Source organism: Octopus sinensis, linkage group LG4 (assembly GCF_006345805.1).
Source record: "Octopus sinensis linkage group LG4, ASM634580v1, whole genome shotgun sequence".
NCBI lineage: Eukaryota > Metazoa > Mollusca > Cephalopoda > Octopoda > Octopodidae > Octopus > Octopus sinensis.
In genome coordinates this window covers 1,334,107-1,359,187 of record NC_043000.1, presented here as the reverse complement: position 1 = coordinate 1,359,187, position 25,081 = coordinate 1,334,107, and the positions used below count along the sequence as shown (strand labels likewise).

Here is a 25,081-nt window from a genome sequence, read left to right as displayed (position 1 = left end):
CTCGCTCAAATGTTTTTTCACGTGCCACCAGCACAAGTGCCAATAAGGTGACACTGGTAATGATCACGCTCAAATGATGCCTTTTACGCACCACCAGCACGGAAGCCCATTAGCCACTCTGGCAACGATCATGCTCACATGGTGCTCTTAGTGCCCCACTAGCATGGGGCACAAGTGCCAGTAAGGCGACACTTGTAACGATCACACTCGAATGGTGCCTTTTACGTGCCACTGGCATGGAAGCTAGTTAGCTGCTCTGTCAACGATCACGCTCAGATGGTGCTCTTAGCACCCCACTAGCACAGATGCCAGTCATCGAATTTGATTTCGATTTCACTTGCCTCAATAGGTCTTCGCAAGCAGTTTAGTGTCTAAAGAAGGAAAGGTATGCAGAAGTGGGCTGGTTGCACCCCTGGCATAGGTCACGAGGTTATATATATACATACAAGATTTTTAGAGTATATAAGATGAAATAACAAGACAAAACTCAAATAATTAAGAATGATAAATAGAGACAATTTTAATGACGATTTAAGTAAGTAACTTAAAAATATAAACAGCATAGAATATATAAGAAAATAAAATATATCCCCAGAAATATACATGAAACAGAGAGAGAAAGAGAGACCATATATACATATATACGTGGATATATACATACATGTGTGTGTGTTTATATATATATATATGTGTATATATATATGTAGAAAGAGAAAGAGAGAGAGAGAGAGAGGGGGAGGAAAAGAAGTTTTTATTTTGGTTCTATCCAGTTTCTTGTGAAAATTGTTGTTGCTTCTATCAAAAAAAAAAAAAAAAAATTAAATAAATAAATAAAAAAAAAACATGGTTGTTGTTGCTGTTGTAGTTGTGATTCTTGTAACAGCTATTTTTTTCTTCATCTTTCTTCAAAAGTAAAAGTTCAGAGTTCGTGACAAAGAAAGTTATCAAAAACCCCCAAAAAAAAAAAAAATCCTTCACTGTATATATGTGTGTGGGTGTGCAAATAAGTGTGCATGTGTATGTGTGTTTATATATAAGTATGTATATGTGTGTATATATATACATATATATATATATATATATTACATCACATTATATATATGTATATATATATACATACACATATGTATGTTATATATATATATGCACATTCATACATATATGTGTTTACATATATATATAAACATATATATATATATATATATATATATATATATGCATACACATACATGTATTAATATGTGTGTGTGTGTGTGTGGTGACATTCCCCCAAACTCCACATGTACATCCCACAGAAAATATTCTTCTTGTCACTGTCATGGCAACAAAAAGTTCTCTTAATAGTTTGAAAGAGGTCAAATCACAGACTTTGTACTTCAGTTTGATGAAGTGTAATTGTTATTGTTGTGTGGTGATGTAATGGTAGTAGTAGTAATGGTAGTAGTTTTTGGTGTTTAACCCCGAGTAGATCAGACCTAACTGATCTGACCTATGATCAACGGCCTTCCAACCATTATAATTCTACCTTTTTTTGAGGAATACTCAGGAGAACTACATTATATAATGTATCCTTTTCTTGAGCCAACTGGCTACACATGACATCAGCCCCTTTTTATGGCACTGTCCATCTATATATCACTGTCAGGGAGATGAATCACTGTTGACTCTAATGGTCGAGTGTCTATCACTGAAGAGACTAAACAAAGTTGAAATCATGTGATCTAGTGATCTTGGTGCTGGAGGTTGCAGGGGTTTATCTCCCCTACTAGCAATATAAACAAGCATGCATTTCACACCAAAAAGCCAAAGAGTTTTTCTCGTGGTAATTACCACAGTATAGTTTGTTCTTATAGAACGTCCATGTTTAATTGGGGGTAAATATTACCGCTCAGTTTGGTGTAGATTTGAGGGATATTTGGCTGCTATTTCTTGCAGATCAAGCAACTACATACAAGCTTTGTTGTATGGTAGTGCTATTTTATTGGTGATACTAGCATTGCTGTTGATTTTGTTGTTGTTGGAGTGTTATTAGTGGAGGCTGATATGGTTCATGACAATCATAGCTTTCTTACTTAAAATACATTTGTTGTTGCTGTTGAGCCTTAGGTCAGGTATTCCAGCTGTGACCATTCATCCTATCTTTTATTCAGAACCATATCATCCACTGCGTCTTTCCCATTTTAAAATGTTAGAAGTGTCTTTGTGAAAGATTTGGTTGCAATTTTTAGCAGTTCAAGCAGCCACGTGGTGGCTTGCTTCCTCATTGACTCGTACTTCTTGGACCGGATTGAGCTAGCCATTTCCAGCTGTACCCATTCCATCTTTTAAGAGGTACGTAGGATTACATTGTTTAACGTCTCCTTTCTCTATTTCAAATTGGTAGGGTGTGATATGAGGGAATTCAGCTCCTATTTCTAGCAGGTCGATCAATGACATAGAAGTTCCCTCATTCGTTTATCATATTTCTTGTTTTTGTTGGTGATGGTAGTCCCCAAACTTACCCAGGGTGGAAAAAAAAAAAAAACCCAACCCTCCCTTCCCATCATACCACCAGGATCCACCATGCAATCCACAGAAAATTTCACCCTCCCCACACCTGTCCTAACTCACAAGCGCACAGCGAGTGCCACCAGGGGATAGGGGACATTGCTCATAGAGTAACATGTTATGCTACTCCACCACCACTGTCACCTCCTCCCTCAGTGACATGTAGTCGAATGCTGGGAGAGCAGGGTGAGGCTGGGGGGGGGAAGCTTTATGTATGAGTTAATATAACCAGGGCGGGTGGATGTTTTACTGTCAGACAATTTTAGAGGATTCTCATCCCTGTATCAGAACTGCCTTTGCCCACCCCAGTTAAGAGGGGACGAGGTTAGCCATGCCATGCCACGCCCCCCCATCTCTGTTGTGTCATCGTTATCAAAACCACTCTACAGCTGAGCTGTCCAGGTCAACCTAGGTCAGATCACGTTGCTGAAGGAAATGTGCAAAGATATCGAAGAGCGAACGCAAGTGAAGGGTTTTTAATAAGGGGCCGCCCACCTTCATAGAGACTGGTAACAACTGGAAGTTGGTACGACGATGGGAATGGAACCTTCACTGGTGTTTCGATTATCACGCTCCATGTGCATCATCGGAGAAGTGTTAGCATTTGGGCTGTGGAGGTGGTGGTGTGGGTGTGGTTGGAGCGCTTGTGGTGGTAGTACCTGTGGTGGTGGGGGTGGTTGATGAGGGTGGATATGAGGTAAGTGCGTCTGATGGATTGGTAGGTGTTGTGGTTGTAATGGGGGCTGTTGCTGCTGTTGTTGTTGCTGTTGTTGTTGCTGTTGTTGGTGCAGTAGACTGGTGCCGACAATGCCTTGCGTAATCAAAGCACCAGCTGGTGTCTGCAGCAGCGCTGTTGCAGATGTTACAGTCGGCGTGGCTGCAGGGGGTGATGACGACTGCGGCAAAGACATTGCGCTGTTGACCACAACAGGGCCAGAGTTCATGAGGTCAGTATTATTGCCATGCTTTACAGGCGACATGTGGTTGTTAGCTTGGATGGCATTGAGTGGTATGGTGGCGGCGGTGGTGGTGTTGACAGCGCCGTTGTTGTTGTTGTTGTTATTGTTGTTGCTGTTAACAGCAGTAACATTACTGCTACTACTACCACTACTACTAGAACTACTATTATTGCTACCAACACTGTGGCATGAATTCGCCGGACTGAGATTGTAGGGAGAAGTTATTGTAGTGCAGTTGTGAGAGAGGGAGGACTTGTTGATCACAGAGCTTGGGCAATTATTATTATTATTATTATTGTTGTTGTTGTTGTTGTTGTTGCTGTTGTTATTGTTGCTGTTGTTGTTGTTATTGACAAGAGTCGTGTTGCGGCCGTTGTTGGAATTGCCGTTCTCTGCCAGCGGAGCACCAGTGGTGGTGGCGGAGGCAGCGTTGGCGGTGGCGGCGGCGGCGGCATTGGCAGCGGCAGCGGCATTCGCAGCGGCAGCAGCCGAAGCCGAAGTAGATGATGAAGAAGAAAACGTAACATCCATGGCAGCGTTATTAACAAACGACTCAGCATTCTGGATGACAAGACCGGGCGTTGCGAAGTTGACGAGGATGCTGATGGGATGGAATACGATGGGCTGCTGCGTCCGTTCCGCTTGCTGCAGGCTGTTCTGGAAACACGACTGCTGGATCGTGAGGGGAAGGTAATGCGTGCCCTGCGGGTGCAGCACAAACGCTGGGAGGTGAACGCCGTTGTTCACCGTTTCATCTTCGGGAGAATGGCAAAGCATTGTGGAAACATTATTACTGGCACCGTTTGAACTGTGTTCTGAAGTTGGATATGCAGTGGAATCAGAACAAGAACTAGGTGATGTGGAACGCACAATTTTTCGTTTTAGTTTGCTCGATAACTTCTCATGCTTTTCAAAACCATGCTTATCATATCCATGCTTTTCATGTTTATCATATCCGTGTTTATCATGGCTGTGTTTATCGTGACTATGTTTGTCGTGACCATGTTTGTCGTGACTATGTTTATCGTGTTTATCATGACTGTGTTTATCATGACTGTGTTTATCATGACCATGTTTATCGTGTTTATCATGGCCATGTTTATCATATCCATGCTTATCTTTGCTGTGTTTTTCATATCCAATTTTTTCAAAGTTATGGCTCTCTTGGTATTCTATGATATTCTCTTGAGTCAACGAGGCCGAGAGATCGACGCTGTACTTCTCCTCTTCCGAGAAACGCTTTGTGATGTCATGCTTAAACTTGTAATTGGTAAACTTATTTTCTTTGCTGCTTCCACTTGAAGATCCATTCTCAGACCCAATGTTTCCATGGTAATGCATGTCTCCTTCACCATTGTTATGTTTATGTTGGCCTCATCAGCATTGTTTCCAGAGATACTAGATTCACTGCTTGAAAACATTCCCAGAGAATCGGCACAGCTAGCATTACCACTGTCAGGTTGCTCAAAGCCAGCATTTCCTTGAGACAACAGAGACCGAAGTTGTTTGCTTGCTGCTGAATTGATTGAGTCATGTGAAGGGGCAAGTATTTCCGGAACCGTCTGCGGTGTTCTGTCATTGCTCTTCATTTTGTTGTTCTCACATTCGGCATTTAGTGATGAACACGATATGTTGGCTTTGTCTCCGGAACTGGGTTCTTCTTTTGGGAAGTCAGTACAGTTTTGTGATCCTGCAAAAAATTTTAAAAAGTAACGGTGAAAATTGATAGAGAGCTAAGCATAGAAATACATATAAACATGTATACATACATGTATGTATAAATACATACACACATGTGGTATATTAGCATGGGTAGCATACATTTTTGTTATAGAAATGGTCGGGAGGTTAGACTTCGGAACATTGGACTTCTCAAATAAGAACACACATGATGCACTGCCGGATTACCAAAGATGGGTCTTTGGAATTACTTGTAACCATATTATTCACAAATATATTTTGAGAACATAAGGAACAAGAAACTGTAAGCAAATGATGTTGTGTCCCACCTAGTCAAAAAAAAACCCCAATAATTTGACACAGCCAATTATACATCAACCACCACAAGGCCAGCAATTTCGACAGTACTTGCTGTGGTGTCATGGCCTGTGTGCCTCTCAATGACCCTGAGAGGTATGCCAGTAGAGTCAAATCTCCTAGTTGGGCCTTCCATGCTAGACAAGTCAAAAGATACAGGTCAGCGAATAAGGAATGCATCTTCTCAGAGGAGAAAATAGGTTTGCATTGGACCAACATCCCTATCTAGAAAAAAGCATTGATGACAGTTCAAAACAAGACCTGGAAGAAGAAGGCTTCCTCTCGTATCAGCTGGAATCCTATCAGTTCAAGAACCAGAACTGAAAGGGCAGGGGTCCAACAGGAGAGAAGTGAAAAATATATCCCAGCATCAAGAGCAGTGGAGAAATGTCATTGATGGCCTATTCTCTATAGGGAGCAAAGGGCTGAAGTAAAAAGTGAGTAAGGGCCACACATCAAAGCAAATGAGCTCAGATTACTGACCTGTAGCAAGATGCTTTTTACTGACTGCTTCCAGATGGCTGATAACCCTCATGAAGAACTGGTCTTTGTTGTCGAGACCTTCACATTCTACAAAGTAGCGGATTGTCTCAGCTTCACATTCCTTGAAGCCAAGGTAGAATTTCTCTGCACAACATTGTCCCTGGTTTACTGTGGATTCAAAGAAAGAAAAAAAAAGAAAACAATGAGAAACATTCGAAATAATATTAAAAAAAAGACCACAAAAACATTGCTAAATAATAATGATGACACCATTTCAAGTTGAAAGTTAGAAGGAAAATCTTAATCGTTTATATGTATATATATATATATATGTGTGTGTGTGTGTGTGTGTTTGTGTGTCTGTGTCTGTCCCCCTAGCATTGCTTGACAACCGATGCTGGTGTGTTTACGTCCCCGTCACTTAGCGGTTCGGCAAAAGAGACCGATAGAATAAGTACTGGGCTTACAAAGAATAAGTCCCGGGGTCGATTTGCTCGACTAAAGGCGGTGCTCCAGCATGGCCGCAGTCAAATGACTGAAACAAGTAAAAGAGTAAATATAGTGACTTGAAGAAAGTAAGTGTATAGCAAACCAGTCTAGAGACTCGTTATAATGAATGCTGCCGCATTTACAATTAAACCCAATGACTAATTGAAACTAAGAACTCAATGACAAGGAATACATACCCAGAGATCTGTGAATGTTTTGCAAATGTTTGATATGTCGGATGGCCATCTCAATGATTTCGGTTTTCTCGATACGACCTTGGCCCTGTAAAATAGAAGAAAAGCAAGTTATATTCTGTAATGACTAAAATCACACATAACACATGACACATACACATATATGTACGTATATTCACATACACACATATTTAGCTATACTGCTGGACTTCACACAACCTCTAACAAACATCAATGTCAATATAACTAGTGATAACAAGAACAGCAACACCAACAACATTGACAACACAATAAATATATATATATATACATAAAGATATATACATATACACATATATACATATAGATATATACATATAGATATATACATATACATATACATATATACATATATATATATATATATTTATAACAAGACAGTTTGTAACAAGACCTGAAGATAGGGGATAAGCATAAGACAACATTTAATTTACTTCATACTAAAGGGATGTGAAAGCAGCAGAGTCAAGGGACAGACACTACAAACAAACAATCAATGATTAAACTTCTTTCATCCTCTCATTATTTTGGCAGTTTTTTTTTCTTTCTGTATTTTGGGTTTCTTATATAGTACTAAATGGACTAATAACATGTGGAGCCTTTCAGACAATAACTAAGATATTTGTTGAGAATATCTGCAGATTGCAGAAGTTTTAAACATGCACTAATGTTGTACAATGAACAGTTCACAGATAAAAGCAAAGGGTTTGGGATTTAAAAGCTATAATGGTTACATAGATACATGTGTATATACATACATACATACATATATATATATATATATATATATATATATATATATATATATATATATGTATGTATGTATATATATATATATATATATACACACACACACATATATATACATATATATATATTACATATACATACATTCATAAATATATATATATATATATATAATGTACACCATACACACACACAAACATATATATACACATTTATATATTAAATGGTAAAAATATATATACGTACACACATGAACATATATACATATATTATATATATATATATACACACATACATACATATATAGGCACACATATATACATACATACAAATACATATATAAATATAAATTTGATTTTCATATATAAATGAACATAGCTATATGTCTGAGTGTGTATATACATATATATACATAGCTATGCATGAGTGAGTGTGTATACATATATGTGCATGTATGTGGTATATGTATATAGATATTATGCACATATATATATATATATATAATATATATATATATATATATATAATATATATATACACACACGCACACACACATATATGTATATACAGACACACACACACACATATATATAGCCACGCACACACACATACACATATATATGCATGTGTGTATATAAATGTGTTTATATATGTATGTCTGTTTGGGAACATAGAAAGACAAAAGATATATGAGAAATTTGCAATTTGCATCCACAACAAAAATACAACCAAAAAACCATGATATATATATACATACATATATTTATAAATATATATATATATATATATGCATATATATATGTTATAAACAGACCACTGAATCAACATTGAAGCCACAAAAAAATATTTTCTATTGAAACTAAAACAATAAAATATCGATGTGGTCTTCCAAGAAAAATTTCAAAGACCCTTTTTTAAAGTCACTGTCATGGGCAAACTGAGCTGGTCTGGAGATATTCTGTTCCCTAAGATTGTGTCATTTTAGTGATTTTACTTTCATATTTTTGCTAGATTTAATTTAACTTGATGAGCTGGATTTAGTTTCATGTCTAAGACTTTTAATTGGCAGAAACGTTATCAATAACGTTTATCAAGTCTGAGAAAAATTTAGCTGAGTTGTTCTAAAACTAGACACACGTACATATAATGTATATATCTATCTATCTATGTATATGTATGAATATATATGTGTGTACATATATATATGTATATACCGCAAATCCTCAAGTATAGTCCGCCCTTGAGTATAATATGCAGGGGATTTTTAGGGGGCTGTACCTCTGAAAAACCTAAACCTTGTGTATAATATGCACCCCTTCTCTAACTTGAGTCAAGGAGGTCTATATAATGTCTTTGGTTTGTGAAAATGTATACGGTAACGCCCTTTATTATTATTGTATATATAACATAATGCAAACGTGTAGCTTTTTTGTGCATTTTGTTTGCAGAAAATAAAGAAATAACAGTAATAACATTTAATAAATGTTGCTTACTGCAAGTTATGGATTATTCTTTTATAACTTCATTGCTTTCAGGCTTAGCTTAAGGTATTTTCGCACCCGACATCACAAAATGCGTTTGAATAAACATTGCCGGACAGCCAATAGAGACTTGGACATTGCTTAGAAAATAATTTTTGTTTTTAACCTCGTATATAGTACATAGTAAGGATTTTGACCCTTAAATTTTGGGAAAAAAATGTGGATTATACTCGAGGATTTACGGTATGATGTACAAATGTTTTGTTTTCATAAGTTTTTCATTAAAATCTTCCACCAAACCTTAATCACAATTTATGTTCCTAACACTACCTTAATGATAACTAAGTTATTTTACTAAATTTTTTGTTGATATTTAAAATGATTGAAAGAAACACAGAGCATCTCAAAATTAATACAGTAACGAAAGGGTTAAAATGCCTTTAAAGGTTAAAATTATAAACAACTTTATAAACAAATTATTTCTATGCCAATTTGCATATTGGCATAGAAATAATTTTTCTTTTGCCCTTGTTTATAAGTAGTATATATATATATATATATGATTATTGACTAATGACTAATAATAATAGGAAATCTCATTCTCAGTCTTTTATAATTATTTCGTTTTTTCCATTCCTGTCGTTATGTTTATGTATGTAAGAAATTTCAAGTCATATGTAAAGGTTTGCCAAAAGCAACAGCCCACAGGTGTGGTAGGGTGGGAATTTAAAAAAAAAACTTACCTTAGTTTATAGATATAATAAATGGTAATAGTGATTAAAATATTGTCTGAAAAATGCTCAAATTCAGAAAGACATTTGTAAGTACAACACTTTTTGGTTTCAGATTGCAATTCAAAGGACTAGAATGAATTAAGCAAACCAGGACTACTGCATTTTGAGAATGTCATTTGGGGGTTGTCAGGACTTCCTAGTGTCAGAGGCAACAGGAGTTAATTCATATTTTTATTTGAAACTCAATTTTTATATTAACATGGGTTGGGTATATCTACAAATTTAGACAATTTCATTAATTTTTGTGCAGGTTTTTTTTGTTTTTTTTAAAAAAAATATCTATGTGAATCATTACTAACTCCAAGTACTCTACTCTTATGCGGGAAAAAAAAGAACTAGAATTTCATATACATACTAATATACATGCATACATACATATATGTGTGTATGTGTATGTACATATATATATATATATATACATGTATGCATATATGTAAGTATGTATGTGTTTATGTATGTATGTGTTTGTGTGTGTGCATATATGTATATATGTATGTATGTATGTAAGAATTAGAGCAAACTAAATTAATTTGTAAAACAATTACAGTGTGAGTGTGTGTGTGTGTGTGAGAGAGAGAATGTGTGTGTGTGTGTGTGTGTGAGAGAGAGAGAGTGTGTGTGTGTGTGTTACATTGTTTTACGTTTGTCTTTACAAATTTAGTCTGGCACTTTTTATTATTTCTGGTGGTCAGTGGTTTCTTTTGACTAGTTAGAAGAGAGAGAGAGAGATGATATTGTGTTCATGCCTTTAACAGAGCCGAAACAATATCATAGACTTGACTGTTCAGAGCTATAGCAAAAAATGTTCAGCAACTGATAAGGGATCATAATAGGTGTGGTTGTACGGTAAGAAGTTTGCTTCCAAACCACATGGTTCAAGGTTCAATCTCACCACATGACACTTTGGGTAAGTGTCTTTTTCTCTAACCACGGCTGTGAGTGTAGTAGGTGCTTTTTAAGTGCCACCGGCACAGGGGCCAGACATAGGCTGGCAAATGGCCACGATCGGATGGTGCTTTTTACGTGCCACCAATAATAATAATAATAATAATAATAATAATAATAAGGAAGATGATTTCTTGGTTTCAATGAAACAGTGTTTTTGATGTGTAACAATATTCCAAATGGCAAATTGTTCTACCAAACTAGGTCAAAGAACAATCCTCATGAATGAGGTCTCCCCAGATGTTTTCAAATCTCATGAAAATATGAGTTGAGACAAATCTGCTACTCCAGATCAGATTGCATCAGTGAACTTCTGCTGGGGTAACTACAAAACAACATCAAAAGGAGTGCTTTTCTTTTTATATCTGTGCAATATCATAAATCTGTAGGGCTGAAGCATAATCGACAAACCAACCTAAGAATATGTCCAGTAATTATTTTATTGACATAGGGGGAATAAACTGCAAAGTATACGTCCCAGTAGAATATGAAATTACAAAATGGAGGTGCAGAACTAAGAACTTAGAAGCATGGATACATTTGTTAGGAAAGGTATATAGGAAAGTTCAATAAAGAAATCCTAATATATGAGCAGTACTAATTTTATTGAGTGTACAGGGAATAAAAGTAAAGGTTAATGTTGTAGGAGATTTTTAAATTCATTTTTGTTATGTTATTCTTATTTCTTGTGAATCTTGTTGCTGTTTAACCCAAGGCAAACAGAGCAGCAGCAAAATTGTGGGAGTGAGGTTTGAAGTCACGAGTGTGTGGTTAAAAAAAAGGAAAAAGTGTAAAAAAAAAAAATCTTGCTTTGTATTTTTATTCATTTATTTTTGTAATGTTTATTGTCAGAAATGATAAGCTTATGAATGGGTGGATGGGTGGGGCTTGAGCTTGTGCAAACAGTCCTGATTGGTTGATCAACATAATATATGCAGACTAGTTATTCAACATAATATATGTAGATAATTTAATCAACATATCATATGCAGATTTGGTAGATCAACATAATATTTGCAGATAATCAAAAATAACTGACAACAAAAAATTAGGTCAAAAAGTGGCAAGTTAAAAAAAACAAAAAAAAACACAATTGATTCAGAATTCCAATATTTCTCATATAAAACATTATATCTGTATAAAAAATTGCAAGTGCATGTTTTTGTGAATAAATGTGTATGTGCATGTATGTATATATATATATATACATAAATGTTAATTTAAAGAAATTTGAAGAATAACAACAGAACATTTTTTGGATGCAGTCAACTCAAAACTATAAGTAGCTTTAAGACCATTATTAAAAATTCTTTTTGACTGGACTTTGAAGTTTTTGCCAGCCATCAAGTCTAGTCAAAATGAATTTTACACACACAGATACACAGATACATACAAACATACATAAACACATATATACATAAATGTATATATACATAAATTTATATATATATAAATAGAATTTTGGCAAACATACACACTCATGTACATACATATCCTCATACGTAACCAAACCAAAATTTATCTTATGTCAGCAACCAGAACTATAACAATTACAGCCACGAAGGTACATATCGGTCATTCAGAAATATACAAAGACTGATAACTTCACTTAAACATTTATTATTTGAAATCAAAAATTTTTTTTGCACCAACTGTGGCCTGATTCCAGACACGGTTTCACTGCAATTTCGGTAACCAAGTTGCAGTTGGTACAAGGTTAATTTTGACATCAAGTTATGTTTAACCCCTCAGCATCTAAACTGACCTTATCCAGTTTAAATATTTTATTTGTTTTATACTCAAATTGACCAGATCTGGCACCTAATATCTACCTTACAATATCATTGTAAAACCAAACAACCACGTCATCAAAATCTCAAAGCTATTGGGTTGTCCGGAAAGTTCGTGCCGATTTTTAAAGGAAAGAAAAAAGGTCAATAAATATCTGCCATTACATTTTTAATCAACCAACTATGAACTATTTTGTGGCACAATGCATCTCCATCTTTCCTTTAACTTGAAAATACCCTCTTCCCAGAATTGAGGTGGTTTCATGGCAAAGAATTCATCAAGGTATCTTGTTATGTCATCCAAGGAATTGAAATTTTTACCATTAAGACTATTCTGCAGAGACCTGAATAAGTGGAAATCCGAAGGAGGAATATCTGGTGAATATGGAGGGTGGGGTAACACATCCCAGCCGAGCTGCAGCAATTTTTGTCTGGTTCCCAAAGCATCAAGTGCCGAAAATGAACTTTCTTATCTTCCATTTTAAAGGGTTACAGAATTAACACAGATTATAGGAACATAAAGCTTCTTCCACGAAAAGATAGCTTAAACTGTGCTCTAAATGGAGGTGTAGTCAAATCCTATTTTATGGACTCCACCATGTTCTAAAATAAATCGAAAGCTAAGCTACTATAAATTGGCATGAACTTTCCGGACAACCCAATACAAGATAATACATGATTAATTTTAAAAGATGTGAATAAATAAGTATTACACTTTACAAAGTAATCTGAATGCTAAAGGGTTAAGTGAATTAATAGTTTTTATATGTTTCTTTGGAAGATTTAATATGTGTCTTCCATGCCATAACTGCTTTAGTTCCAACACATTGTCTCAGCTCAAATCACTTGTCAGACAAATACATCTCCAAAACTACATAAATTAACTACCACTTCAAATACGCAGACATGTACACATGACACACGCCAAATGACGTGGAGGCAGACATGCACACGCTGGATTATAAATCGACACACAGACAGACAGCTGATTGAAGACAAATGCTTTACCTGTTTCATATAGTTGGCAGGAATAAGACGACTGAGGTCAGCGAGACAATTGTTCATACGATCACGGCGTCTCTTCTCAATAATCCGATGAGACATTGGGTCCTGTAATAAGATAGATATAGATATTAGATGAATAAAATGGACGTTAAATGAACAGAAAAGGAATAAACAGGACACAGACGGCATCATCATCATCGTAATCACCATATTTATAATCTAATGCCTGTTTTCCATGACTGAATAGTTTGATAGGATCACACAAGCCAGAGGGCTGCACCAAGTTCCAATGGAAGTTTTGGTATGTTTTCTATGGCTGGATATTATTCCCAACATCAACTACCTTATTGTGTCTACAGGGCACATTTTTCATCCCACCAGAACTAGGGAGATCGCCAAGTAAGTTGCGAGACAGAAAAGAACAAGGAAGAGAAAGCCCTAAGTGGTGCTGGTGGTGGTGGCACAAGGGGTATTAGGAAAGGAGAAGTGGTTTTATGCCAGGAGCTGGGAAACTAAAATTATGATAGAAGGACAAGAATAGGTGCCTTGCTATAGGAATGATACATGGCTACCTCATATTATAAGGGTGAGTAATTGAGAAGATGAAAATAAAATAGAGGGATAGTGGCGACGGTGTGCCAGGACAAACACTCATAGTTAGGGGAGCATAAGAGGGGATATGGTCAGCAGATGACCTTGGCAACATTTGATATCAGAATGTAAAAAGCCAAAAGAAATACCACCAGGCACCATCAGTGCATTCTTTTACTCTTCTACTTGTTTCAGTCATTTGACAGAGGCCATGCTGGAGCACCGCCTTTAGTCGAGCAAATCGACCCCAGGAATCTTTGTAAGCCTAGTACCTATTCTATCGGCCTCTTTTTGCTGAACTGCTAAGTGACGGGTGACATAAACACACCAGCATTGGTTGTCAAGCGATGTTGGGGGGGGGGGACAAACACAGACACACAAACATATACACATACACACACGCACACACACATATATACATATATACATACATATATACATATATATATATATGATGGGCTTCTTTCAGTTTCTGTCTACCAAATCCACTCACAAGGCTTTGGTTGGCCCGAGGCTATAGTAGAAGACACTTGCCCAATATGCCACGCAGTGGGACTGAACCCAGAACCCTGTGGTTGGTAAGCAAGCTACTTACCACACAGCCACTCCTGTGCCTATAACCTGTGGTAACAATTCTACCAGCTTGCCAACTTAATTACCTTAAGTACAGTATATAATAAGACAAAAGCACTCTATTGGTATAACAATAGAGTGATGTTACTATGGTATCTGGGTGAAGCTACCACAAAAGCCACAGAGGGCAAGTAAACTTCTTTTGAAAATTATTAAGTGTCTGAATTAAAAGATAACTTACCCTTGGCGTTTTTGGCTTTTTAGTTGGAGGCCCATGCATCTCGTAATCTTCAACGGATGTAGCAAAATTTAAAGGGCTGAAATAATAATAATAACAATAATAATAATAATGATAATAATAGTAACAACAACAACAACAACGATAATAAAAAAACTGCGTTGACATCAACCACCCAGATTCTCAGAAAGTTTCTTTCCATCTAATATACACATGCAGGTGTCCCAGATGAACCAACTTCACGGCAGGAGGTGCAGATGAGGGCAGCTGCATCGAACTCTCTCATGCACCAAATGGCAGTTGCTAAAAAGCATTCGTGAAGTAAAACCATGTAGCAACACCAAATGGCGATGCCCCAGCATGGCCACAGCTCATGAGCTGAAACTAGAATCAATCAATCAATCAATCAATCATGCCTTAGGTCTCTGATTGAGACCCAGTCAGTAGATGAAATAAAATGCAAATCAATCGGATAATAATAATAATAATAATGATGATATGCAGTACCAGGCAGTGGCTCTCATGGCTTCGTACCAAGAGTTATCATGTACATTGTTTTGTCTTGGTATAAAAGATGGGCTACAGCAAATATTCTGCTCAATACCACAGATTTGCCTGTCAGTTGTTTGACATTAACCAGTTGTGGCTGACAATATGTGCATCTCTGATCACAAGCAGAAGTAGTGGGGGAACATCATAGTTGTGTGTTGAAAGGAATTCTTTGGGGTTTGGATAATTCACCTTTGGTAACAGGTGGTTCGTTCAACATCCTTAAGCAACCCTTATTCAGGAACATCTTGAGCGGGAAGGGCTACTCAACCAGAAGAAAATTCTAACTGGGCCCCACCTGCAAGGTCATACGCTGTTTATCTTGATATGAGATCACCATGTCGCGCACATATGGTTTTGATGCAAAGTGCCTGGTTTACCCTTATCAGACGGGTAGTCATGATGGGTACACTGGGCTTTGTATATTTCACCCCAGTATCACTTTGATGGCATGCACTGCTCTTTCACTCAATAATAATAATAATAATAATAATAATAATAATAATAAAAACAACAACAACAACAATCGAAATATAGTGAGGTAAACTAAAACAACAATAATAACACTGTCCTGCAGGGTTGTAAAACTGATTCTGAAAGCATATTAAAATATTAAGATCACACATGATCTTTCTCGGTCCCTTTTTAACACCTAATCTGCTGCAAAAGCATCCCCTAAAAAATGGCTGTCTTAATAAAATATGATACACATATCATCATTTATATAAAATATCAAGTCTCATTTGGAAAAAAAAAAAAAATGTACAAAATATCAGTCCACTTTCAGAAGAAGGAACAGACCTTAGCATATTTTCAGCTTTCCTAGTCTAGAGTAAAGTGATAAGATGTGTATATGTGGTGGTATAAGTGTGGTGTCGATGTTCCTGCTTGAAGTGTTATAGGCTAATTGTTGGAGAGAAAAGATGGACAAGCTAGTAGTTTGAAGTGAAGGCTCAGTGGATTGTGCTGAATGTGCTAAAAAGCTTACATGTTGTATTTTGTGTGGGGCATATAGCCAATAAAAGAACACACACTGGTTATGTTTCACTTCAGTTTTACTATCAATCGAGCAATTGGTTAATCAGTTAGTCTGTCAAAATCGTTTTGTCACAGTCTGTGACCCTATCAAAAGCAACTTTCTCCTCATCACTAAATACACATTTCCTGTTCGACTCATAGGACCACAAGACCTGAAGGGAAAGTGATGCTTGAGGGGTGTGTAGTCATTTGAGGGGTGTGTAGTTGGTGTTCAGATAAGGCAAATATATCGGTCTGTAGGTGTTGATGCATAATAAAGAAATCAATTCGTTGAAGTAGATTACTTGACACGTTTCACTTGCAATTTTTTTGGTGTTGATTTTAGCTAATATCGATGTAAATAACTAAGTGCAATAGCTACAAACACTGAACAGGGAGAAGTGAAATCATAATGAAAATATACATTTGTCACATATGATGGATATTGTTTACCTTGCCTACCTCACTTATGACCACCACAAGAAACAGAAACAAAATAAGCATACATGAAAATAAGTGAATAAAGAAGAAAGGCAACATGCTGAGACTAACATACAAAAAGGTTTTGCATTTCTGAGACATGCAGTGTGATCCCCAATAATGTGAAGGCATGGAATATTTGAAGTGAAAGGGTCAGCGGATTGTGCTGAATGTGCTAAAAAGCTTACATGTTGTATTTTAGAAACAAAACTGTCCAATGAACGGGAACATGAAAGTCTGAATGATAGTTTTTATGATATTTTTGCTGCTTTTTAATAAAGCATATTACTCTGCCTCCGGTATTCGAGTACTATTTTCCCCATGTTGTTTCGCATTTATGTGCTTACTCTGGTATATCTCTATGTGTAGTAGTGGCGCGCGCACACATTATTAGCCATTTGAAAAGACTATGAAAGTCTCGACCACGGTCGAACAATGATGATGATGATATCTCTATATATTGACACACACATATGTGTGCGTGTGCATTTGCGTCAGTTTGCATGTGTGTCTGTGTGTATATGGTAGATTGATACATGGTCAAAGATAGCAAAAAAAAAAAAAACATTTTAAGAAATACACTGCCCATCATTTGAACTTCTAGCAGGCAAATACAGCTAGTGACGAGGTGTGCACATATATGCATGCACACGCACTTAAAGGCAGACAAACACACACGTATTGCCAAGTGATAATAGTTTTGCTCACCTGGAACATTTGTGTTTTCGGACCATCCTTTCACTGAAGGAAAATCTAGAAAAATAAGTAAATACATTGGTGGTTGGTTTCTGAATAGACAGGGGACAGGGACACAGGATGATATGATGACAATAATGATATGTGTGTGCATATATATGTATATGTAATAAAAACATTGAAGAATGGAGTTAACAATATCACTTTTATTATATCATTTACAATTGTTTCATCAAAATGCATTTTAACCAATCTTTTGTCATATTTGTTAGCTTGTCAGCAATTATTGATTTAGTCCCATGCACTGCAAAAACACATTTACACCATGCATAAGATTGGATCAATAATTGCTAACATGTGAATGAACATGATGCAAGATTGGTTAAAATGTGAACTGATGAAACATTTGTAAACAACGTATTAAAAGTAAAATCACTAACTTTATTCTTTGATGTTTTTAATATATATACTGTACGGGTGACTTGTGGATTTTCTTTTTATTGGGTCAATGGCTTCATAAGGGAGCTTCCCCTTTTCAATTTTCAAATAGCCACTATGTGTAGAAGTTCTACATGAGGTAAACACCAGGCTTATAAGTATATCTATAAGTGTCTGTGTGATAACCAATGCTGGTGTGTTTACATCCCTGTAACTTAGCAGTTCGGTAAAAGACACCGATAGAATTAGTACTAGGCTTATAAAGAATAAGTCCTGGGGTCAATTTGCTTGACTAAAGGCAGTGCTCAAGCATGGCCACAGTCAAATGACTGTTACAAAGTAAAAGAGTAAAAGAGTTATGCCAATAATAATTGGTGCACTTGGTTTTGCTTAAGTGACAATCTGGATAAGCTAGGGGTTTTCGGAAAAAGAAATTGACCAGCTATATTACATGAATATTACAAATTCGATCTGGAAATAATAGAACAGTAAAAATATACAAGACTTTTCTCAAGTTTGAAATGTGACATTGTTTTTGTTATTTATATTTCAATGATGGAGGTTTATATTTTTTGTTAGAAACAAGTTCTTTCCTTACAGGAAGATTTTCAAAGAATTAAAAATAGAAGAGAAAACACATACACAGGTATACACACACATACACAAACAAACATACACACACACACACTCACATATACATGTCAGATATTTTTGAATAACCACCACTACCATAACATTTAATATCCGTCTGCCTGTTTAACTTCTCTGTTTACCTACGTACAAGCATACACACACACACACACACACACACACACATATATATAGAATATATATTACACATATGTATAAATATATTTTTATGTGTGTGTGTGTGTGTGTGCACATGCATGTGTGTGCCTGTCTTTGTTTACATCTAAGCTTGCTCATTTGAAGGTCATTTGAGCTTCTCAAGCTGGTATGGGTTACATGAATTATCATGCTATGTGCCAACTGCCCTCACTGATGGGTTAGATAACTACGTCTTGCTCATACGTTTACGTTTGTGGCCTGGTTTCTACAACTGGATGCTCTGCCTATGACCAACTTTTCGACAAAACGTACTGGGTGTGTTTTATTTGTGTTATTGCTGTTGTTGGTGGTGGTGGTACTTCTGTTTGCTTCAGGTTTCCCATTCTGTGCACACACACAGACACACAGACACACTCTTTTAGCCCTATCCTGTCAGGACATATCTGTCCTAGTTCAGGCACCATGATAAAATGCACCAGTACATTCTGTGAAGAGGTTGGAGATAGATGTAGAAATCAAGCCCAAAACAAAATGAATAAGCAAGGTACATTCTTCTTCTGTATCTATAAGAACTGTGGCTTAGACATGTAACCCATACCAATATGAAAAACAGCATACATTAATGATATTAATGATGAACTAATGACGGTACACGTGGAGGCGCGTGGCTTAGTGGTTAGGGTGTCAGCACCATGATCGTACGATTGTGGTTTCGATTCCTGGACCGGGCGACGAGCTGTGTTCTTGATCAAAAGACTTTATTTCACGTTGCTCCAGTCCACTCAGCTGGCAAAAATGAGTAATGCTGCGATGGACTGGTGTCCCGTCCAGCAGGGGAACACATACGCCATAGAAATTGGGAAACCGGGCCCATGAGCCTGGCTAGGCTTCAAAAGGGTGCAAAGAAAGAAGAAATGATGGTACACACACATACACACATAATATATAGTTAGATATATATCTATTTAGCTGTCTGTCTGTCTCTCTACATATGTATGTGTATGTCTGTATATATATAGACACACACACATATACATATATATATATATATAAATATATATATACATAATATACATACATACATGCACACAAACATTATTTGTGTAAAGGCACCAGACATGTTATAAAATGCTAAAACTATTAGCAGCTCATAAAAATATATACCGTGTTTATTAAATGATATTCATCTCTCACCAGTTGAAGTACAATTTTGCTGATATTACCTTCATGGAACAATATACTATTATATATATATATATATATTATATATATATATATATATAATATATATATATAATATATATATATATATATATGTATGTATGTATGTATGTATATATAGTTTTTCCTTGTGTGTTTAGTCTTATTGTTGTTTCGAAGCAAAATCATAACATACCTCTGTAGCTATTTTTGTTTTGACGCATATCATTTTTGGAACAGATTACAGAGCAGCTCGCAGAGAACATCAACATTCCAACAAGTTGCAATGAAGCAACGGTATATGTGTGTGTATGTATGTATACATAATGTTTGTGTGTGTGTGTGTGTGTGTGTGTATGTATACATACATACATACATACATATATATATACATACATACATACATTTATATATATATTCTAATATATATATATATAAATATATATACACACTAATAGAGTTATATATATATATATATATATATATATATATATATATACTGATAGAATTACATGGTGATTCCCAGTGATTGGGTCAAAGTAACTGCAAGTAAAATTTGCAGGTTTTGGCAGACATTAGAGACTATTTAACTGAAAAAAAAAACAAGATCTTTAAAAATTTTCTTGTTTGCTTATTTTCTTTTATACCATCATCTCAGAATAAACCATATTTATGATTTTGTCCTGCGGTGCTATGATAAAAAGGATATTAGTGTTGTGTTGCTAAATCTTGAAGCCGACATGTGAAAAGACAGGATCCCTCAGGTTCATCCCTTGTTTTACCATAGTTAACCTTGAGATTTATTAACAATCATTACAAATCTGAATTTGACAAGGAGTTGAAGCCTTTTCAATACAGATAGCAAATCAGTTGTTCTCAGAGGTATTCTGAAAGTCAGAATCATGCCAAGAAGCATCCCCAGCAGCAAATATTTTTAATAGATTGTGACCATCAGATATCAGAGCAAGTCTTTTTGCCATAGAAAAATTTTTAAAGGATTTAGATTGAAGGAATATGTTCAATGTTTCAAGATGCAGTGTTAATTTATGTGGAGGGGATTTTGGTGGTTTAAGGCTATTCAAAATCTGAGTTTGAAAATTCAAACTTAGTTCTTGTCACTGACTGTTTTTACTAATTTATAGCTTAACTTTTCCCAAGTTATCAGCTTCAGTAGCCTTCTCTGTTGGATTTTCTTGCAGCAAAATTCTTTTTATGGTAAGATGCTTGTTTACAAAGCTCTTTGGGGTCAGACTGGTTCTAGTAACTATAGACAGTCCCATTCAAGAAGGATTTTTTATAACTAGGAGAAGTCAAGCAGAGAAAAGACAAATCATTACGAGCTTGTACAGCCAGAACTCTATTTCATTACCAGATTAGAGATTTTCAGGAAGTGTAGACACTTTGAGAAGCATCTGCTAAGTAACTTGCTCCAGACGGCAAAGCAGTATATCAGTATGGATCAGGACATCAGTGGTGAGAACTGAATGTGGAATTGATACACACAAGCACTTTAGCTTTTTCTTATACATAAGGCATGTACCATGGAGTTGCTATAATGGCAGTTAACAATAACCCATTGGCAATGTAATTTGATTGATAAAGCCTAAACAAGAGTACATGAGGCTACTCCTAATGGCTAAAGGTCCAGTTCATGGTCTGTAACAGCTGTATATTACTCAGAAATTTTCCCAGTGTTTCATAACATTTTGCATATGTAGTGTTTAACACAAACTTTTGAGTTTTGGACATTTTCTGATACTGGCCAAAGTTCAACCCCTCTCTGTCTCTCTTCCGCCATATATATATCTATCTGCCATATATATATATATATGTATATATATGTTCAGGGTGTGCTAAGTGAGTGCCTCATGTTCACCAAACAATATAAATCTTTTTCTGAAAGGTGGCTGCATATTTTTGTTTGTTTGTTTTGGAAACCAAATAAACAAAGATTAAAGGAAGTTTTAGTTTTATCATGTACAGAGATAGCCTGAAGTTAGTTTTTTTATGTCATGTTCAACACAACAGCATGGACGGAATTAAGAACACAGGGAAATAAAAAAAATTATCACTAAAAAGTCACAATTTTGTTTAGGAAAAACAGAGGAAAAAAAAAGTCACATGTCATATAAATACCAAAAATAATAGTTTGAAGTAATTAAACAAATAATATTTTAAGTAGCTTATTAACTGACAATACACAATTTGCACAGAATGGCAACAGAATTTTTTTATAATGGTATTAAATGTGTGAAAAAAAAGGGGGGGGGAAAAAAAAGTCACGTTGTATTATCTTAAATGTCTGTCTGTCTGTCAGTGTAATGTATGTATATATCTATTTCCTTTTCCATCTCTCTTCTTCTTTATCACTTAGCAATTCTAATACTAATATGTATGTTCCAACACACACACACACACACACACACAGCTTGCTAACATATAAGCGCATGCATGGCTGTGTGGTTACAAAGTTCTCTTTAGTAGTGTGTGTTTTCAGGTTCACTCCCAATGTTCAGAAATTTTGGGCAAGTGTCTTCAACTTTGATTTCAGGCTAATCAATGCTTTGTAAGTGAATTTGGTAGACATAAACTAGGTGGAAACCCATTGAATATCTATCTATCTACCTGCCTACCTACCGTTTCTGGGATAACCCAAGTGGTAGATTTGCACTGACGACGGAATACTTAACAGTTGGGTAATCCCAGAAACGGCTGTAAAGACTTCAAATTCACCATACCCTATTTAAATTATTTTAAATGAATTGAGATACTCGTTCTGCCTTGGTTTTGATTTTTCTTATATAATATATATATATACACACCTACATACATGTGTGTGTGTGTGTGGTGTGTGTGTGTGTGTGTGTATGTGTGTGTGTGTGTGTGTGTGTGTGTGTATGTGTGTGTGTGTGTGTGTGTGGTGTGTGTGTACAGTCCTATAAGCAACGGAAGAGCCCAGCGTGTCGGTTATGACATCAAACTTTTCAAAGTTTGAAAATGCCATACACGTAACTCAAGTCCCCGAGTTACGTAGTTAGCATTACATTACAGCTAATAAAGAAATATATAAATATGTTTTTATTCTTTTTTTTATTAAAATCCATTTGTTTGTATTACAAAACAAATATAATATATAATGTGTAAATGTGTATGTATAGTTGTATGTATTTGTGTACGTACACATACGCATACTAGTACACACATATACACATATTCGCGGTTTCATGCACACCCACCCACACACACATACACATGACAAAATCTGAAAAAGTGTGACACAACACGTGTAATGTCAGACATCAATAATGTGTACGTGTGTATGTATGTATCTGTGTGTGTGTGTCTGTATGTGAGTGAGTGTCTATGGCTGTCTGTAAATGTGTGTGTGTGTGTGTGTGTGTATGCGTGTGAGTTTCTACGATTGTAATATCTGTGTGTGTTGAGCAGATATTCCAGAAATAAACGTGATGATGGTAATGATCATGATGAAGATGATGATGATGATGCTGATGATGGTGTAAGCCTTATCGCTAACACCCTCACACACACACACACACACACATACATACATATTACAGTTGAAGGCGACTTTGAGTGCAACAGAAAACACGCAAACACACAGACACACGCAAACACACAGACAGGCACGCACGCACACGGACAAACGAAGTGCTTGAGAGAGAGGAAGAGGGGGGAAGGAGAAAGAGAAGAAAGAGAGAGAAGAGAAAGAGAGATAACAGAAAAGGAAGAAACGGAAAGCAGTGACTGACGAGTGAGTGAGGAAAGAGTAAGAGAGAGAGTGAGTGAAAAGCAAGGGAGTGCATTACTCAACAGCAGCAGCCCTCACGTGTCACCACATGTGATGTCAGACGTGACTTTAATACTCACCCACATACAGAAAATTCTACACAAACAACTTAAACACACACGCATGCACACATACAGACACACACACAGACACACCCACACATGTGACACACCAGACACAAGACACACCATATACACACATGTTGTGTGTGTACAGACACACACACATACATACATACATACACACACACATACATACAGACACAGACACACAGACACCACAGTGACTTGACACACACACATGTGTGTGTACAGTGTGCTTACACACACATACAGACACACACACACTACAGACACACACATACAGACACACACCACACACATACGACACACACACACAGACACGCACTCCAGTATGTGTATATATGTACAAGTATATTTATATAGCATGTATGTGTGTGTGATATATATATATATATATATATGCTTGTGTGTGTGTCTATGTATTTTTATGTATGTGTGTGTGCTTAATATATATATATTATATATATATATATATACTTGTGTGTATGTATATGTATTTTTACATGTGTGTGTATGCGTTATATATATATATATATGCTTGTGTGTATGTATATGTATTGTATATGTGTGTGTTTATATATATATATATATATATATATATGCTTGTGTGTGTATGTAATACATGTGTGTATGTATGGTGTGTATGTTTCTCTCTCTATGTATCTATATGTATTGTTTAATGTATATATAATATATACACACATATACCTATAAGTATCGTGTGTAGTATCATACGTGTGTGTGTGTTTATATATATCTCTCTACTCCCTCTCTCATAATCTATATATATATCTATATATATATATACATATATTACATTACACATATAGCGCGTTGCGTGCGCGCGTGTGTGTGTGTATATATATACATATATACACACACATGTATTATGTAACCTGAACTAAATCTATGGTCTGATCCCCTTTCATAATGGGTTAAAGAATGTGCGTGTGCGTCTGAGCGTTCGTGTGTATATGTGTGTGTGTGTGTGAATGTGTGTGTAAGCGTGTGTCTATGCGTGATTGTATCACATATATATATATGTGTGTGTGTGGTGTGTGTGTGTGTGTGTGTAGCGTGGTTCGTGTTTGTGATTAATTATTTTGGCA

General features: G+C 36.0%; 1 protein-coding gene across 1 annotated transcript in view; it reads right to left on the bottom strand.

Annotated features, from left to right (window-relative positions):
* Nucleotides 1-3,020: 3,020 nt before the first annotated feature.
* LOC115210543 (transcription factor cwo-like) overlaps nt 3,021-25,081 on the bottom strand; it is a 39,448-nt gene continuing 17,387 nt past the window's right edge. Inside the window, 7 exon segments of the mRNA XM_029779146.2 lie at nt 3,021-4,814; nt 4,817-5,196; nt 6,027-6,194; nt 6,713-6,797; nt 13,514-13,615; nt 14,916-14,991; nt 17,667-17,711. Coding sequence (XP_029635006.2) covers nt 3,045-4,814; nt 4,817-5,196; nt 6,027-6,194; nt 6,713-6,797; nt 13,514-13,615; nt 14,916-14,991; nt 17,667-17,711 — 2,626 coding nt within the window. The 3' untranslated portion in view covers nt 3,021-3,044.